Raw genomic sequence first — 19,040 nt, 5'->3', positions numbered from 1 at the left:
AAATCTGTACAATTCACAACAAGATGTAGGATTTATTTCCATTGTGTCCATTCTTCAGTGTGGTGACGAGATGAAATCACACCACATCCAGTCCAGTCCAGATAAGTAAACGCAGCAAAACAACCGGCTCAAATTTCCAGTCTCATTTTCATTCTTGGAACTTGAAGTGAAATTAGAGCAGCTTAGTCATCATTACAAAGTGGCTGGATGGATAATAAACTTGTTTTACGATGTCAAACAATCCAATCGATCCTCATTTTATTTAGAGTCGCCCAATATCTGCTGGTCTCGTAGAATAGTTAAGTAAGTGAATCCGAATAATAAAGTACAAGGTGGACAAATTAATTAGTCTCGTTACAATATGCACCCAGGATTTCGGACTATTCCGATTATCTGCTTAAAATGCTAACTTGAGAACGTTCCACCTCGTCTGGAAAATCAGTAGTTCAATAAAAAATAATACATTCTTATCCCCACGCAAAGGAAATTGTTAAGCGAACATGAGGTTATGAACAAACTCCCTTTTTCGAAAAATGTGGTTATTTATTTCAAAAAATCCGTCCTTACGATGATATACATACATATTTACCACAAGCCATTAACCCCACAACCACAAATACGCGTTGTGTTGCTAAACCAGTCCCGGATTAAGGATTTCTTTATTTATCTGCTACAGTGAGTCCTATACAAATATGGGAGGAAATCGTTCCGGAGGGGAATCATTCAGCCAGATGACACACTTCAATCAGAATAAAGACCAATATGTCAAAAATACGACTCCAATTTTAAAAACTAGTCTATTTTTTTATTGCACAATACGTATTACTTTTCATTATTGGCTTCTTTGGTATGCATTTATTTTTATGTAAGGGGTATAAAATGTTGTACATGTAATGTATACTTTACACAAGTACAAGTAGTTCTAAAATGGTTGGTCAATTTACTGAATTCTGCATGGTCACTAATCCAACAACAACAAGTTATCATGTATGCGTAGGTACAGGATTAGTTACAAGTAAAATAAATATGACGTGTGTGATTCCCGAAATTTGCATTATTAATATTTGTTTGTGGTCTTCCTTCTCCATCAACTCTAATAATTAGCGTTGTGATAAGAACTAAATGAATTTGTAATTGCACCAGTGCAAAAAAGCAGGTGAAAATCGTGTCCACTTTAAAAAGTATGAATTTGCGTGTAATCTTCATGACTTTGGAACCCTATCCGGCATTTCTTTGCCTTTCGTCTCAATTGGCAACATGATCGCGACGACGGCCGCCATCAAGGCGATGACGCCGTACACGCCAGCAGCAAGGGCGACGGACTGCTTGTAAATGACCTGAAGGTGATGAGAAGAAAATTGCTGTTTAGTTACACAATTGGGGAAATTGAGACGAAATATGTTACCTGTGCAACGTATGGGGTAACCATCGCACCAATCCTGGCCATACTGGAACACGTCCCTATTCCAATGGATCGCATCGAAGTGGGATAAACCTGTTGTATGATAAGGTCAAGATAAGCTGTGATATTTAAACGATGAAGAGCAATTACTCACCTCTGGCGTGTACACGTAGGCCGCTTGGAACACTCCAGACACAATGCCTCTCGCAGCGAATAATATGATCGTTTTAACGACACGGCTGTAAACGAAATTTGTAAATTGTTAGTTAAGCGGTCATTGTTTACAATTCGTGAAAATTTTGCGAGGTGGGGGCTAAAAAAACTGGACAAAAAAATTGAGGATTGAGCAGCAGAAATTGGTTAAAACTATAGCTGAATCCGCATTATTTACTATACTTTTTAGAAACTTTGCAAAATTTACACATTGTGGAAATTTGTAAGCAGAAACTTACTCCTCGATGGGAAAGCAGAACATGAAAATTGTCAATGCAAAGAGGACAAATTGTGCCGCCATGGTATTCTTGCGCCCAATTTTGTCCAGGACGAAAATAGTGATGAGAATCCCTACAAAAATTAAATATGTTAACAAAACTTATTTATTTTACAGACAACTCGTCTATGGTGACCAAACCTGGAAATTCTGCCAATGTTGTCCACAGTAGGTCAATGTAGTCGCTCTGGGTAAGCATTTTGTGGTCCGGATTCTTGCACTCGCTCATAATGGAGGTGCCATTCCCCTGCACGAGTGACAAAGCTAGGGGCGACAACGTGGTGGAGGAAGACGACGAATTGCCGAACATGGTGATGGTGGGGGACGATGTCAGGCTTCTGTGGCGTGGAGTGTCTCCCAAAATCTCAGTCGAGAGGAGGACGACCCCATAGTAGCAGAAGGCACATGTCATCCTACCAGAAAAATGAATTGGCAATTCAAATCACGAGGAATTTGCAATTTTTTTTTGCAAACTCACCAAATGAACCAAAGGAGCAGTGTCGTTTTTCTCATTTCTGGCATGAGGAGATCCTTCATCCTGCCACGTTCCGTTTGCTGCATGTCGTCAACGACCAGTCGGCCGAGCAACATTGGTCGCCCGTTGTCCTTCGCGATCCTCTTGAGCGTGGACAAGGCCTTCTCCGTCTCACCGCTCGCGGCCAGAAAGCGGACGCTCTCGGGAAGCCACTGAAAAATTGAGGGTGAAATTCATCCCGGTATGAAATACATGTTTATTTGCTGCCTCACTTACATAGCACATGATGAAAAATATGAAAATTGGCAGCGCCGAGAGTCCCAGAAGCCACCTCCAACCCAACGTGGGCATCACGACTAGAGCGAGCAAAACTTCCAGGCAGGCCCCCAGCGCCCAGAAACACTGGGGAAAAGGTCACATTTGCAATAAATTGTTATAACAGGACACGTATTTTGGAAAATAAATTAAACATAATGAGGCAATTTACGCAGTTATTTAGTAACTCGTAAAATCGGTAAGTTTTGTAAAATACACTACAAGCTTTTACAAGATAAAAAGACGCCCTTGATCTGAGCAAGTTTACAAAAATTTGTAAGCTAACTATTCTCACAGACATATGGAAAGTTTTGTAAACTTTTATAAATTTACAGAATTTACGGATTTTACAAGGTTACCAAGGCCTGAATTACCTCGAAATTTTGTGATTCTGAAAATCTCAAAATTAAAGAATCTAAAATTCTTCGATTCTTTCAACTTACGTCTAACAAAATGACACACCTCGCCCTCTGTTTGGTTGGTAAGAACTCGGCGTACAGAGTCACCCTGCCAAATAACATGACCAATTCGTAAGTACATAGAAAATTTGAGACAAAATTATATCAACCCTTACGACTGAGGAACACATCCGATCGCAAATCCGACAAAACAGCGGAGAAAAACGAGCCACAAATATCCTGGTGAGAACGAGCTGACCGTCCCGTAGAAGAAGAGCAGCCCCACGGAAACCCAGAGGGCTAAACGACGCCCATACTTGTCGCTCAGGTCACCCCAAAACGGCGAGCTGACCATCATCCCGAAAAAGACGGCCTGATACAAAATGCATACCCCAAAAAAGTTGTCAGTCACCACCTGGTCTCAATTCATATTGTAAAATTTGCCATAAAATTTCTACCGTGGTCAGAAATGCCTGCTTGTACTCGTTGATTCCCCACTCGCAGTGCAACGCGGGGGACAGGATGCTCAGAATCATCATCTCCATGCTATCCGCCATCCAACAAAGTCCCGTAAAAAGGGACAACATGACTTGAAACTTGCCAAACCCGAGAGCATTTATAGCCTGGGCGACCGTAAATGTATCTGCAAAAATTATAACAATTAGCAAATTCATTATAAATAAATAAAAATTTCTCACCATCCGGAACCACGCCAGAGACGGATGCCGTCATTTCAATGTCGTTTCCCAGTTCACGGTAGGATTTCTGACTTCCGTCGCCACCATTGTGGTTGGGGTCGTCGCCGTGGGGATGGCTCGTATTGTGCTGACTGTACGCGTCCGGACTGAAACGACCGATCTGCAAAGTCTCCACCCGATCGACCGAGTTGATTCCGTCCATGACCTCGTACTTGCGAGATTTGAGGTTTCTCACCAACTTCTGTCCGACCTTGTCCATTCTGAAAACTTTATCTCGACACTAATTGCACTACGAATTAATGAGACGACGATGACGACTAATTGTCATCAATAATTATGGTACGTTATTATTTAATACTGGACGAATTGCATAGATTTCTCCATTGCCAAATCATGTGTATGAATTTATCAACAAAACATTTTCCTCAGTACAATGTCCCATTCAATTACTTGCAATTAAAAAATTCTTGCACTTTTGTATTTATTTACTAACTTTTTTTAGTAGGTAGGAAAGTTAAGTAATTATGTTTTGGAGGTTGGCTATCCTCCAATAAAAATGTAATGATTTATTTCTATGTTCTGTTTGGACGACGATTTGTTAACTATTTTGTATCAAATAAGTTGATATATGCTTAAAAATGATTGACTCAATTTTCAAATACTTAGGATTGTTAGCAATGTCATCCTTTAAGATTTTTCACTCGCCAATGGCACAACAAGAAACGGAATCATTAACCACACACACACACATTTGCATAGATTTACGGTAAACTATGTAAAACCACAACGAGTACATATGTACACACACCACTAATCACGGTGTATGATGACATACGATGCGAAAATTAGATTCCAATCTGAATCTACATGAGTTCAATATTAATTTCGATTTTACCAAGTTTTCCACCCCCAAAAGGGGCACCCTCACTCTTCGAATCGCATAAAACCACCACACTTATCAAAGCAACTGTCACTTTTCCGCACTTATCAGCTCGTTAAGAAGCAAGCTATCGATTAGATGAACGACACCAGGTAGGAAAATAGCAACAATTTATACCTCGTCAAAATAAATAGTTGGCGTAACAAAGTAGACTTGACGGTATTTACTTCTCACACTACTGACGGAAACTAGAATTGGATACATATGAGAATAAGGAGAAGAATTTTAACTGTGGGATGAAACTTATCACTACATAACAAAATCTTGAGGTGTGCATCTACCTGTCTAACTGGGGGGCTGTGCGGGAAGGATGTGACCTCGGTGTCACTGCTTTTCCAGCGTCAAGTCATCATGCGTCACGTCGTGTCAAGGGCTATGTTACCTTGACATGAATTGACCCCAAATCCATGCCGTGCTTTAAGCCGGGCCCCCACGTAAGAAAGGTGGGACAGGTTCATTAGCATTGAAAAAGGTATCCGATGCGTGGACGAGGAGTATCTGTTCAACGTCTTGGGATTTGTATGGTGTGTACATACCTCCTTTTGCCGTAGGGCTTTCATCTCGCAATTCTTGAGAGATTTGCCGCATTGCATTTCTTCTCGCAAGAATATTTAATACGGGGAGTAAATACATTTAATACGTATACGTACATAATGCATTGTTGTGGAGCAAATAAGTAAAGCAAGTGCCCAATAAGTAAACAGTCAGTAACGGTGGCGTTGCGTTATGGTGTTGTTGCAGGTTTGAAAAAATTGATATGAAATGCATTACGATGATACTTTCTGTGAGTATATTTACAAGAAATAGTAGAGAAATACGGAGTCAGGTTGGGTTTTGTGAGGATGATGAATGAAACTAAAATATAAAATGGTGAACGTGTGAGACTGTATTTTTTCCTCTTGGTGTGCATCAAATTGAGACAAGACCAAAACTAACGAGAGTAATAATAATAACTAACCACTGACATTTTAAGCATAGTTTTTTTAAGTATGGAATCCACACTTGAAACAGTTAAGGCATCGGGGTTATGCAGAAGGGGTGTGATCACTTTGGTCAGGTTGAGATGGCATTGTAAATTTGTTTGTATGACTAATGAAAGGTCAAAAGGTCGTTGGATCCTGTACTCGAGGACATTTTGTTGATTATCTGTAAAATGTGCATTAAATTGTCCTTTGGAACTATTTCAAAATAATGAATGGATAATGTTTATATTTTTATTTCTGGGGTGTCTGAAGCGATATCTGCTTTGTGGGTGACATGCGATAATTAGTCTGACTGACTGAGACCACGAGTAGTTTGTAAAGTATGAATTTTAACTTGTCATGATGCCTGCATACAAATCGTTGATAAGTGTGTAAGCATATTTTTTAATGTTAGTTTGCCTATGAAATGTATGTACCATGTGAGACAAACTTATCTTTAGGCAACTCCCTATGTAAACAGTTCATTAACAGGAATTATTGTAAATATCTAGACCTTAAAGGTTGCTTAAAGGCCGTACAAAAGCATGTGCTCAATTTTCGGAGGATTTTGACCCCTTGTGTGACCTATATATGCCCCACGTCCCACGTTATAATTAGATGTCTTGACCCCCCTCCAGTCGATCACATGCTTTTTGCACAGTCCTTTATGACATTAGACAAATGAGATTTCCACGTATGTGCAGACTAACTAGTCAAGTTGATAACACATCCAGTTCGTAATCACTACATAAGTATAGCAAGTATGATAAGAACATGCTTTAAAATAAAGGTTGATGACTTTTTTACCTGGGTAAATCGAACCAAGCTTTACAACTCTGTAAACTGCGTAACGTTCGAAAATTTACAGTAGAATTCTGCAGAAATTTAAGCGAATGCCATGGATGTATAAGAATGCAGGCTACCAACAAGCTTGTACATAAGTTTGTTAAATTATTTTTTACAAAATTTACAATCCAGATATGTACATCAAACCAGTTTGTTTGGCATATTAGTAAATTTCCTATACTTTTCAAGTCATTAATATCATGATGAATATTGAAAATATTCTATTTTTGACTTTGTTTAGCTAATTGCGATTCTTCCTTTACAAATGTCAATGAGAAAAATGATCGTTAAATTATCATCAGGGTTTTCTTCCGTGTTTCATCGTTATGAATTTGTTCATTCATGCAAAACCATATCGTAGAATTGACTATACTTTATTAATGAACATTAACTTTAAATACTTATCCAAATACTTATCTTTATGTTGATGCTTCATTTACAGATATCTGCACCAATTCGTAGTTATCTTCACGATAAACTATAAAAGTTTTAGGAGATGGGGGCCCAAATTGAGACAAAATTAAAAAAAAATAATATGCATCGTGGGCGTAAAATGGGTGCGGTTTCTATCCTGATTTTCAGATTTTTATGAAATTTTCTCTACATTACAAACTTTTCTACAATACTTAAAATTTTGTCGGACCGATTTTCGGATTTTTGCCCGAATTAGGAAAAGGAACTTTCTGCCCCAGGAAGTTGTCAGAGCGAAAGCGGGTATGGGATTGACTAATAATACACATATCACATTCCAAAACATTACAAATCACGATTTCTCGTTTTAATTAAGAAAATATTATCGTTATTTAGTTCTTAAAATTAGGAAACGTATATATCACGAAATTCACTACTATTTCGTTTAGTTAAGTTTTTCACATTCGTTGCATCGTAGAATGAGGTGACATTTGTTATCACGGTTTCTGTGGTCAATTCGTCATCGTCTTCGTCGTCATCGTCATCTGATCTGGGATGGAGTCCTATGTGATAAGCGGTCTCGAAATAGTGATCGGTTACTTGATCCTTTGCTACTTCTTGTTTAGCCGGTATGTGGAAAATTTCAGGATTTTGAAGTAATTTGGACAGTAATAATTGTGTCAAATTGTTTAGCTTATTGCCCTCCGCCCTGGCCTGGATGGTTCAGTACAAGTATAGCTGTACGGTGACAATTGGACGAATCGGTCTTCCCTATTTCGCCCTGCATAACGTCAGACTGCGCAAAAATGACTTTTCTGTGGTAAATCTTGATATGATAAATACGTAATTGTCCAACTAGTCGTTAAGTTGGAATTTGTTGAATTCACAGATTATTGGCCGTGTCGGATTTACGAGCAGTCTGGTCAACAGTGATGCCCCCAAGTTACTCTCTGTTATTATCACGACTCTCAAAATTACACGGTTACCGAACAGTGGGGGTGGAAATACTGCAAATCGGTCTAGTTCTAGTGCCAGACAAAAACTGAAAGCTCCTTCCATCGTGTCAAATTTGGTTCAGGTGACGAATTATGATTGAACCCTGATTTAAATTTCAATTTAAAAAACATTAATTCGTCAACTTTTGTATGTTACATTAGTTTTTGGGAATCCACATTAACGAATTACACGTCTGGGGATGGGAAGCCGTCGACCTCAAGAAGGGCATCCACGCCAATATTCGCGCACAAAATGTGTCCATCGATGGCTGCACGACCGTCGGAGGAGCGAACATTTGTGCTTGCGTGGTCCTAAACTTGGGCACGGTGGAGGCTCGAATAAGCGAAAATTGGTTGCCAACCACAGAAGATTTAAACGACCCGTCAGAGAGTACATATTTCAACGGAAAATCTGGTGTCACCCTGTTGGAATCCTGTTTCGATTTCAGGCTTAGTTTACTATTTGGACCGAGAAATTCGGACGAGTTTATCGACGTGAGTTGCAAGATGATGATAATTTTTTTCTCAATTTCACTAATTTTGTTATCCTTAGAATTTCACCATCGATGTGGAAAAGCTTTCCATCGCGTGGGAGCTAAAGGAAAAGTCGATCAGTTTATTCAAGTCATTTAAACAAACACACACCACTCAACCTGTGGCTCGAAACGATAAGAATTTTATTGAATGGATCGAAGAAATGGTTTTTACGCAATGTGTGCCAAAAGTGGGTTCCTATTTGAATATATCTTTGTCATAAAATTGTTCTATTCAAAATTTGAATTTATTTCTTGAAGGAAATCAAGTTTCGTATTTATGAAACCGAGTGCCGAATTTCTGATGTCAACACGGACACCAACTTCGAATCTCGCGTGTCCGGTTTATCTTTCACGTCGAGATGCGTCGTGTGTGCGATTGACGGCGTGGACAGTGTCGTTTTCGAGTCACAGTTTGATCTCGGGCTCATCCGAATTGAACCAGATCCTTATCAGAGTTTTTGTGTGGACCAGTTCTCAAATTATATAAATGTAACATTACAGTATTTTATGAAAAAAGAAGATTCAAAATTAAAATAATTTGTTTTACTCTTAGTTTTCACTGGACTCTCTAAATGTCGACTTGGACGTTACAAATTTAAGCTGTCGCTCGTTCGAGAAATGTTTACAGTTTGCAAAGACTAAGTTTAAATCAAAATCTGTGATGGTAATATTTTTAAATTTTAATTCCGTTTTCTTGATGTGACTACACCAATTTTTTCTTAGCTCGAAATCGATTTTTTACTTACAGAAAACGCAATTTCCTCGCAGCCCTTTTCGAATCAAGGAAGTCTTAAAATCTATCCGTGTCGAGTTTGAAAACACGGACCTTGACATGCAGTGGGAGGAGAAGTGGGGCACGCTCTCTAACGCCTACATCGAAGCGGAGTGCAAAGACATTGGCCGTTTCTTGGACGAGGATACGTGTCGATTAGAAGTCATCATGAAGAAGTTGAATTCTTCTCTGACTTGTGGGGAGGAAGTGCATCGTCCCATCTCATTCGACTTGCTGGGCATCCATCTACATCAGGAATATCTCGGCGCAAGACTTTCGGGCAGTCGGATCCAATGGATTCCTCCCGTCGAGAATGAAGTGCTAAACTTTCTCTGTTCAATGATCCCGACGAGGAAACATTCCAAGTATTGTCAAATTTCTTAATTTTTCGATTAAGGAAATTCATGCAAATTCTACTCAAGAAGCCTCGTAATTACCCTTGTAAAGTTGTCAATCAAAAGGTTTTAAAAATCTATGAGCTCAAAAACCGTGCCAATCAAGATCACTAAATTCTGGTCAATTAATCACCAATCTCAAAAAAATTTAAGGCTTCAAAAAATGGCATGAACACCCTCAAGTAATTTTCATGTCAAAATTACTTTATTTTGTATTCATTGCAGAAAACCAGGAAAAAGAAGATCTATCTTCAGCTGCATAAAGGGAGTAAATTTGGAAGTTTTGGACTCCAAAGTGGTCTACGTAGCGGAGAATGATCGTAAATAAATACTAACACTAATTTCTTCTCCACTTAGATAAGTGGTTATCTAACTTGTATCTTATTTCTGTCTAGTCTGCTTTAACATGGACTTGGACGCATTGTACGCGAGCAACAATAAAATTGATACAACCTTCAATCTCGAAGGATTTGAAGTCTTTTCCTCCTCAAATTTTAGTGATTGTGTAAGCCAGAAATGTTGCATATTTTGCTCAATATTTATGCACAAACTGATAAATTTTCCTAAACCGTCAGACGTTAAATCCACTCGTGATGATTCCACAATGCGATTTCTCTTCTAAATCTGACACTACGACAACCCTAACCAGTGAACGATTCGAATTTTCGTTCGCGTCGGATACAATTTTATACTGGAGTCCACTCCTGCATATGCAAATGACTCAATTCTATAGGAAAATGCAACACATACGTGGCGTTTTATTCTTCGAGAGAGGTACAAGAAAATGTGAAGAGTTACATAACTGTAACAGTATTAACTAACTGATTATCTTTAAATTTAGATTCCCAAGAAACGGAAGCGAATCCTCCCAAAGCAAAAATTATTTGCCTCAAGTTCATGAAAACTTTTACAATTATCGGAAAGTTAGCAAAGGTTCATGCCGTGGAAATAATTGCGGGTGAGTACTTCCCATCAAAATTATACTGTGTTTTAATTAAATTTAATGCATATTTGATTACTGATCAGATAATTTTAACGTTGAACGCGGCCCGGACATGTTTGACTCTAGGCTGAAACGGCTTCGGGTCAAATTCGATGGGGTTTCTATTATGCGCTGGGATGAGTTTATCCTCTGCAAGGGAACTTCGTATCAAGAGTTAACCAAAGGATATCGAAAGTCGGCAGAGTTAGAACAAAAGAGAAATATTGCATGGTAACATTATTTTAAAACTATTTTGAAAACATTAATTTTATAAAGACATAAAGTTTGCGGCCTTAAATCTCAAAATTTAAGTAGCTTGAAAGGTCAAACATTGCCGTGTGTAATGTAACTAATTCGAAGTTTATTTTTTCTAGGTACGTTGACATTTTGAAATTGAGTTTCACCTTCCCGTATGGCTACAACTTTGCTGCCGCATTCAACGAAGAATTTGTCTCGTGTTTCAAATGGATTAAAAGGTTGCACTTGAAACCAACCTCGAACGAGGCCAATTCCATCGTGTGGTCCGATTTTGTCATGAAGGTGCGTTTTTCTTGTGCATAAGCTTTCAACGAATTTAATTATTAATTTCATCCGAATTTAATTTCTTGTTCAGATCCAAGCCGTCCGCATCGAAGTGGGCGACGATCCATTTGAAGTGAAACTTCGCGACAACTACGAGCTCTTGGAGGACGAATATTTCGAAAGCTTGAAACGATTCCAAGTCCTCGACAGTAAGATTAACCAGCTGTACAAGACGAACTTGCTGATGTCGTCGTCGAAAATAGACGAACTTAGGAATCAGTTGAAGGAGAAGAATTCATTAATCTATATTCAGCGGTCAAAGAAGTTGTACGAAAATCACCCGATGCGTACACATCTTCTCCTCTGGGAGCTGGGCGACGTCCAAGTAATCGCGATGGCCGATACCTCCACGACTGGAAAAGAGAACATCACCGCAGTTTTACAAGAGCTTGACTCCGACAGCCCCTGGCCTTCGGAGGGGCTCGAATTTAGCACTCTGTGGTGCCGTTCGGTCCGATTTGACGTATCAAAATGGCGCGTCCAACTCCGCGACTTTCCTCAACCACTGATGGACTCGAGACACATCCATTTCTGGGGGAAAATTGCTGCTGCGGAAGTTCAAGCGACGAAGAGAAGCAAACGGACGTGCGAAATAGAGATCGGCGGTCCGTTCGGGTCCGACTACTTGGAACGGAATCTTAACGGGATGAAGTGGTATTATGATCTCAATTGCGACATTGAGTGTTGGAGTGTAGCCTTCGGCCCCTGCTGGGAACCCGTTCTCGCCCAGTGCAACCTCGCGTTTGAAAACATCTTCCCCCCGTCCCGCGATCCCAGCAAACCGCTCCCGTTTTGGGACAAGATCCGCCTCAATTTCCACGGCAGGTTGTACACCGCTGTGAAAACGTTGACACATTTGCTACACGCGTCCCTCAACCCGTACAATACTACGGAAGAAATGGAGGTGACTTGGACGGATGCCGCTGTGGCTTGGACGAATGGAAAAATTATCTTTGAAGGCGATCTCAACATTTACGTCAAAACAGCCTCAAAGTACGACGATTGTCGAATGCTGCATCTTCCCAGCGTCCGCCTAACTTTCAAGTTGAACTGGGTGTGTCTCGGGGATGCGAGTGATCATCACGCCGTGACACCTTGTGCTCCAGACAAATTGCCGGAATATTCGAGCAATCAAGAACACGACTCATTTCGTGCTTTCCGGTCTGAAAATCTGAACATGAGCATCAGCTTGGAGGCGCGCGCTGGAAAAACGGCGAACCAAAGTTGTCCCACTGCTGTCCTTTACGGCTCTACGCTCAGGTGGTTTGAAAACTTAAAGTTCATCTTGTCCGGCACTACTCGTCCGACCAAGCGTGGCGCCGTGTTTGCCAACATTCGTCCCAAGAAAATCCCGATTAGTCGTCACTACCGCAAAGTCCGCCTCTCCGTCTCCCTCCATCGTTTCCACGTCTGCTACTGGGTCTCCTTCTCCATGCAGAGTGGAGTGGAACTGTTCAGCGGAAAGTTGTCGAGCAGTTCTGAACACTTGTTACACCTCCAGCCCATAAATGACGGCTTGATCCACCGGCCAAAGGCGGAGTGGAGCGTTCTCTACGTCAACAGTGAGCTGAACGAGACTGAAATCTGGTTGCAGTCCTCCATCCAACAGGAGACGATGAACGAGGCGAACTTTAGGAAACCGATCGAGAAATTTTTCTTCATGAGCATCGACAAGTTATCCTACGGGAGAGAGGCTCTCTTGGCACCTTCGACGAACGACGGGACGGAAACGAGCAAAAGTGAGACGCCGCAACATCGCCTCGTCGTGCACGAATTGAAAGGAGCCTGGACGAGTAGCAACAGGGACGTGGCATTCGCCCTGATGGAATCCTTCGTCAAAGTCCAGCAACTGAAAAAGAACTTGTCTACCGATGCCTTGAAAAGTTTCTTTAGCAAGCACGACGCTCCGACGGGAAGTCCGATAAAGTCGAAATCCAACGACGCCAAGAAAGTTCGTGTCGGAGACGTCACCTCGCCGACAGGCGCAGTTCCAAACCAACGTCCCTCGCTCGGTGCCTCGCCACTGATTCAAGGCCAAAATGCTGGAGCCGCACTTTTACAAAAATTAATCTCGGAAGCGGAAAGTCGAGGGGTTGTGTTTTCCGAAGACTTAACTGCTCCACCACCGCAACAGAGTTTGCACGGAGTAGCGCAAAGCTCACTGGACGATGTCATTCTGCATAAATGGCTCATCGAACTCGTCAACTGCCAAGTTCTCCTGAAAGGTTGTGAGACAAGCGGGTACGTCATTCTCAGCGCAGCGAATGCTCACATCCTCCAACGGGAACATAAACCTGTCTGGAAACATGGGACAATCGTTTCCAAAACAACTTGGGTCGGTGCATTGGAAGGAATGCAATATTACGCTACCGTCTGTGCTGGAAGTACGGATTCTGTCGATGAAAATATTCAATGGTTGTCGGTCGAAAATATTGAGGAGCGCGACTCTGCCGCCGCGATATCCAACATTCCCGACATGGTGGGGAGTGGACAAAGTGTGGGTGGCGTTGTGAGCGAGACGGTTGGCGCTTCCTCGGACGAGCTCGAAGTTCCGGTTCAACTCCAACGGATCGTTTCGCGTTGCAAGTGCGAATTCTTTTACACGACATATGGCGAGACGGGGGTGGATAAGATACCCTCCGGAATTCCAGACATCCCTCCAGCACCGAAGGATTTAGAATTATGGGATGAAATTAACAAGCCCGTCGAAGCATTCACCCTCATGCATTATGAGCTCAATGTGTTCACCAACTCTCTTCAGTATGCCATGATAATGGACATTGTTAACAATTTGGTCCTTTACGTCGATCCGAAGCGGAAGGAAAATTTCGAAAAGCTTCAAAGATTACGGTTTAAGTTACAACTTCAAAGCACGGAAGCTCAACGGCGCCCGATTCAACAGTTGCAGAATCATTTGCGGTAATTTACATATTTGTGATTTGAGCATAATAATGATACTAACAATCATAGTAATTCGTAATTTCCGAATATCACAGCGCATTGGTGAACCAACTGAGAAGGTTGGAGAAGGAAACTTATCTCGTGACGAAGGAGTTGCAAGAGGATCCGGAGAGTGAAAGTTTAAACACGGAACTTCAGTCTTTGGAGCAGCAAGTAATCCAATGAGATAATTTGGCTAATTAATTTTTCAATGTGACTTATTTGATATATATTTTTTTTTCTCCAGGTGAACGAATCTAAGGAACAAATTGCCACGAAAGGGGAAGAGTTGCACATGATGATTTTGTGTTATAAAGTAATTTAGATTGTTATCTTATTTACTTAGTTAACTTGTTTATTTAATACTCGCCTTGAATTATAATTTAATAGGAAGCCAAACTAGCCGCGACTCAGCGCCTATTTCGAAAGCGTGACAATAAGGACGTCTACCTCGTCCGAGTGTATGAAATTTGTTTCAAACATGCCCAATGGAGACTGACACAGACTGATGGCCAGCTTGGAATTGCGGATCTCGTCTTAAGCAATTTTTTGTTAGTTGAATAAAACTCTAAAAACATAAAAGCATCAATTTTACTTGTACTTAAGGAAAATTGTTGTCATGTTCTTTAGGTATACGAAAACTGACAAGAGTGACGACTCGACGGAACATTTATGTGAACTGGGTTACATCACTGTCACCAACTTACTGCCGAACCAAATGTACAAAGAGGTTCTTGTCCCTTCCCACATTCACGCTAGTATGCCGGTGGACCGACAAGTGAGTTGTGCTACTAATTATTTTATTTGATTCACGACAGAAAATACCATAAAACGTGTGCATTCTTTTCCTTGAAATAGCGAACTCTGCGCGTATTTTGTCGCGACCGACCCCCCGTGGGTGGCATCGCGGTGAAGGAACACTTTGAAATCAACATTGCTCCCATAACGATTGGTAAATTAATTAAGGACATGCTGCAAGATTGAGAGAAAATTGAGTAAAAATTTAATTATTGTTAGGAATGACTTACCAATTTTTCAAGACACTCTTCAAGTTTTGCTTCCCTGAAAAAGATCCAGAAAAGTTGGATGACGTTGAGCTGAGTGGAGACATGGACACGGCCTCCCTCGGATGCGGGACTCTGAGCGAGAAGGATCCCACGTCTTCCATGTCCTCCTCATCCACCAGCCTTTCCACCATCTCCACGCCCAAGGAGAAGAGCAAGAAGAACAAAATTAAGCGAAAAGAGTCCAAGTTTTATGTGGCTATGAACAATGAGAAGGACGACGTGGAGAAGATGAAGGAACGGGCGGAGAAGAACATGCTATTCATCTGCGTCAAAGTGCCCGAAGTCCCCGTCCGGGTGAGCTACAAGGGGGAGAAGGACAAGAATATCGAGGATGTCCAAGACGTCCATGTTCTCATACCGACCTTGGAATACAACAACATCACTTGGACGTGGCTCGACTTTCTCCTCGCGATAAGAAACCATAGCAGAAGAGTTCTGCTCTCACAGGTAGCTAATTGAATTGGATGAATTGGATGAATTTGCATATCATTTAAAATCTTAAGTCGTTTTTGAACCAAACCGTTCTCCTATACGTTATATTTACTACTTGATGATTTCTAGGCCATTAAGCAAAAACTGTGGAGGAAGAATATAATTTCATCTGACGCAAATGCTAGTCCACAGGAGGAAGACAAGGCGAAAATGTTGCTGGGTGCAAATGTGGTACGTTTTGAACTATTTCGAAGAAGTGCCAATAAATGCAAGTTTACAGTTTTTTAAAAAGTATTTCATGCTTTTGTTTGCAGGGAGACACGAAAAGTTTGATGAAGTCGTTCTTCGGTCCGAATAAGAAGTGAATTACTAACAAGTCAAAATTTGTAATAATACCAAGCTAGTTGTGATGCTTTACTCTACTAAATACTACTAGTACCTATAATACAATATGTAACAAGTAAAAAAAGAGTGATTATTTTTTATTCTGTATAACAATCAAATTTAATCGCAGATAGATACAGACATATGTTTTAATTAATACCGCAATAGTATTTATTCAAACAAAAAAGACTAGGAAAAAAACAAATCAGAAATTATTACGTTTTCCTATTTTATCTATGGCCAAGTTTTCTTTGCTTCATAACCACGATATTTCTTTTTACTTCGTAAACCTGTTACTATTGTAGAACTTTTCGGGAAAGCGGTCATTCCTCCGAATTGTGTGTCGGTTTCTGAAAAAGATAGTTAGCATTTACAATTAGTTCATTTTAAATATTTAGTCATTTTAAATTCAATTTATCTTGAATAAAAACGATGACATGGCTCGAGTGCCTATTTAAAAATAAGAAGTTTAGCATATTCATTTCGTCTTACCTGGATGGAATCGGATCGGTTTTGGTAGAATATGCAGATTCGGGGGGAGATCTTCCGCTTGTCGAGTTAACAGATCGAAAGGAGTTTGCGTTTTAATTTCAGTCGTGTAAAAGTGGACAATGTCGCCTGGACAGGTAAAAACTAATTAGTGTTTGAAAATAGGAGCACAACAACACGACTCACCGACACTGTCCATCATGTAGAGCATAGAGTTGGGGACGCCATGGTCAAACTGGACGAATGCTCTCGACAAGAGGTCAAACTTTGTTTTTGCATCAGTAATTTTATATTTGAGCACGGCCTTCTCAGTTTCTAACTTGGTGAGACGGGGGATGACGTCCTTCGACAGTTGTAACATCCGCTCCCTCGCATCTACTGGGGGTTTGTACTCTTTTTGAAATCGGAGAAACCTGCCACCCAAATAAATAAGAATATCGCGTTTGCTTGACACTCTCTTTATGAAATATTTCCAACGAATTTTGTTACCCTCTCGCATTCATGGATTTTGCAGTCCACTCAAATTTGCGAACTTTATCCATATCGCCCAAGTTAGAGGAAGACGTGACCGGCTCATCCCTACTCAAGTTTTCCAAGGGCACGACCGGCTTCAAGAATTTGTAAGGTTTTTTATACCTATTGTATCGCCAGTGTCGCACCTGAACAGAGGTCAGAAGCGGCGTTATCTGGAAACATAGAAAGTATAATACTTTAAGTATTAATAAATTGCTGCAATTAAATAAATTAGCCTAATTAATTCTAAGTAAGCAGTAGGCTTTCCCACCTCGGCGGCATAGCTTAAGACAGGTTTCGCCAAACCGGCGACCATCCCATGATACATGTCGAAAACGATAATGTTTAAATTTTTTAAAGTCAAAATTTGAAATTTAAAAACACTTATCAAGAAGCACGACTAAACCAAATCTCTCAATTTCCACAATTTCCGCCTCATCTCAATACACCCGAATCCCATAGTAAAAACTTCATCGTGACCACCACGCATGCAGAAACTTTGTTAAAAAATTACATTTTGTGTTTAGAATTCAATTTCTTGTTCCCAAATTTTTTTCATGCTTAATTTAATTTTCTCTTGTATTCCACTTTCTTGATGGGTGCACCCCTACCGGCGTCGACACTGGTTTCTCTCTCTGGTGGGCTAAAAAAACACGATCTCACGTCTCTCTTCTGGCCAAAAAATCTCAATTTTCCCAAAGTAGCACATGGCACTCACTTTCGCTCCGAAAACTGTCGCCGTCAGTCAATAATAATAATAATGAAATGGGAATAATAATAATCATTAAATGTGAAGTAGGTCATCCAAGTCAGCCACTGAATCATAATTTGTCCAGCTTTTCCTTTTTCGGAACTGTGGACTCAATTATGGAATCGGTTCCTTTGAGGGACGAGGAGGAGGACAGGTATAAACACGAGGCAGGACTGGAGGGTTGTATTAGGTCGCCGGCTGCAATTGTCATATAATTCTTTAAAAATGTAGGTTCCCAGAGAATAAATTGAGCTGGGTGGGGGCCGGGGGAATTATGAAGAACTCGCTTTCGTACCAGGGCAACGTTTCGTCGACCACGACAAAATTGAGACGAGGAGACGACGTTTCCATGGGGGAACATAGTTGCCATGGTAACCAACTTGGTGGGTGGTTGTGGTGGAAGAGAAGACTTTCTACGGAGTCAAAGACAAGAAAAATCCTGTCCAAATCCAGATTCTTCTTCAAATCCTGCAGTGAATAGGTATGTCGTTCGAGGTGCGTACAACAGGTAAGCTTTTTCGTTCTAGATTCTGGATGGGGTGTGATAGATTTGAATTGTGTAAAAGTCAAACGAGGATCACTACTCTTGATCCATTACTTTGACTTTTGGGGGAGGAGAGGAGGCCATAATTAGGTTTAAATTGATCACTTGAATGTACATACATGGCCCCTTTACTGAATTTTTTCTTTGGTTTTTCCTTTACACAGAGTAGGAGGAAAGCTTCGTGACTGATGGTAACATAGCCGGTCGGAATCTATGCGAAGTGATTCGGTGGTGAGAAACAGTAAATAGAGGTCAAGAGTCAATTAAGGCTGTGTCGCGGTGAGTGATAAGAAGTAGTGATAAGTATGATTTCTCTACTTAATGGAAAAAACAATTTTTATGCATTGTAATTCATGGGGTCAACTGTTGACTAATTTGACTCATTAATTTTTATAGGGATCATCATCAAATGGTACATTTTCTGCCAGTAATAAGTCTGGGCAATATTTTTTTTTAATTTTATTCAAAAATTAAACTTTATACAAATCTTTTAAACTTGAGGCGACGGAGTTAACTACCTTTTTTTTGTTAACTTTTACAGCAATCGTCATGAACAAATGCCACATGTAAACTGAACAACTCCACTCTCTTCCACACGCTGCCAGCCAAAACGTGAGTGATGAAACTCTCATGAAAATGCAGACAGCTCTTAATGAAAAATCACTTTCACCCTGAGGAGTGCAAGTGTCCATTTAATTTTTGCATGTGGTCGCAGCCACCC

General features: G+C 40.6%; 3 protein-coding genes across 3 annotated transcripts; 1 reads left to right on the top strand and 2 right to left on the bottom strand.

The window, feature by feature from the left end:
* Positions 1-623: 623 nt before the first annotated feature.
* On the bottom strand, positions 624-4,928 carry LOC110843055 (synaptic vesicle 2-related protein). Its single transcript, XM_022088969.2, has 11 exons — positions 3,779-4,928; positions 3,539-3,723; positions 3,257-3,453; positions 3,126-3,189; positions 2,644-2,769; positions 2,371-2,579; positions 2,034-2,305; positions 1,855-1,966; positions 1,557-1,641; positions 1,406-1,495; positions 624-1,337 (listed from the first exon to the last, which is right to left on the bottom strand). The coding sequence occupies exons 1-11, from the start codon at positions 4,035-4,037 to the stop codon at positions 1,203-1,205; spliced, it is 1,734 nt and encodes a 577-aa protein (XP_021944661.1). The 5' UTR covers positions 4,038-4,928; the 3' UTR covers positions 624-1,202.
* Positions 4,929-7,256: 2,328 nt separating this feature from the next.
* On the top strand, positions 7,257-16,227 carry LOC110843909 (protein KIAA0100). The gene is made up of 23 exons (XM_022089967.2): positions 7,257-7,566; positions 7,631-7,757; positions 7,827-8,015; positions 8,095-8,427; positions 8,486-8,656; positions 8,727-8,957; positions 9,022-9,132; positions 9,217-9,605; positions 9,861-9,955; positions 10,031-10,140; positions 10,211-10,409; positions 10,477-10,593; positions 10,662-10,848; positions 10,992-11,157; positions 11,231-14,118; positions 14,196-14,313; positions 14,387-14,455; positions 14,530-14,690; positions 14,770-14,917; positions 14,998-15,091; positions 15,157-15,653; positions 15,768-15,869; positions 15,953-16,227. Exons 1-23 carry the CDS (start codon positions 7,493-7,495, stop codon positions 16,001-16,003), a joined length of 6,627 nt encoding a protein of 2,208 aa, XP_021945659.2. The 5' UTR covers positions 7,257-7,492; the 3' UTR covers positions 16,004-16,227.
* LOC110843910 lies at positions 16,124-17,465 on the bottom strand. The gene is made up of 5 exons (XM_022089968.2): positions 17,296-17,465; positions 17,001-17,197; positions 16,698-16,924; positions 16,515-16,640; positions 16,124-16,372 (listed from the first exon to the last, which is right to left on the bottom strand). The coding sequence occupies exons 1-5, from the start codon at positions 17,350-17,352 to the stop codon at positions 16,257-16,259; spliced, it is 723 nt and encodes a 240-aa protein (XP_021945660.1). The 5' UTR covers positions 17,353-17,465; the 3' UTR covers positions 16,124-16,256.
* Positions 17,466-19,040: the final 1,575 nt, after the last annotated feature.

This window comes from Folsomia candida, unplaced genomic scaffold (assembly GCF_002217175.1).
Source record: "Folsomia candida strain VU population unplaced genomic scaffold, ASM221717v1 Fcan01_Sc002, whole genome shotgun sequence".
NCBI lineage: Eukaryota > Metazoa > Arthropoda > Collembola > Entomobryomorpha > Isotomidae > Folsomia > Folsomia candida.
This window is presented reverse-complemented; position numbering and strand designations above follow the sequence as displayed.

What these genes read in the sequence shown, in the direction of transcription:
- LOC110843055 (XM_022088969.2), bottom strand. Translation starts at nt 4,037, where the DNA reads ATGGACAAGGTCGGACAGAAGTTGGTGAGAAACCTCAAATCTCGCAAG. An exon ending in TATTTTTCATCATGTGCTAT is followed by an intron (nt 2,580 to 2,643) that starts GTAAGTGAGGCA and finishes TCAATTTTTCAG; the next exon opens with TGGCTTCCCGAGAGCGTCCG. An exon ending in CTGCTCCTTTGGTTCATTTG is followed by an intron (nt 2,306 to 2,370) that starts GTGAGTTTGCAA and finishes TTTTTCTGGTAG; the next exon opens with GATGACATGTGCCTTCTGCT.
- LOC110843909 (XM_022089967.2), top strand. Translation starts at nt 7,493, where the DNA reads ATGGAGTCCTATGTGATAAGCGGTCTCGAAATAGTGATCGGTTACTTG. An exon ending in CTACGTAGCGGAGAATGATC is followed by an intron (nt 9,956 to 10,030) that starts GTAAATAAATAC and finishes ATTTCTGTCTAG; the next exon opens with TCTGCTTTAACATGGACTTG. An exon ending in TGTTGCTGGGTGCAAATGTG is followed by an intron (nt 15,870 to 15,952) that starts GTACGTTTTGAA and finishes TTTTGTTTGCAG; the next exon opens with GGAGACACGAAAAGTTTGAT.
- LOC110843910 (XM_022089968.2), bottom strand. Translation starts at nt 17,352, where the DNA reads ATGTATCATGGGATGGTCGCCGGTTTGGCGAAACCTGTCTTAAGCTAT. An exon ending in TCTTAAGCTATGCCGCCGAG is followed by an intron (nt 17,198 to 17,295) that starts GTGGGAAAGCCT and finishes CTATGTTTCCAG; the next exon opens with ATAACGCCGCTTCTGACCTC. An exon ending in AAATCCATGAATGCGAGAGG is followed by an intron (nt 16,925 to 17,000) that starts GTAACAAAATTC and finishes TTTGGGTGGCAG; the next exon opens with GTTTCTCCGATTTCAAAAAG.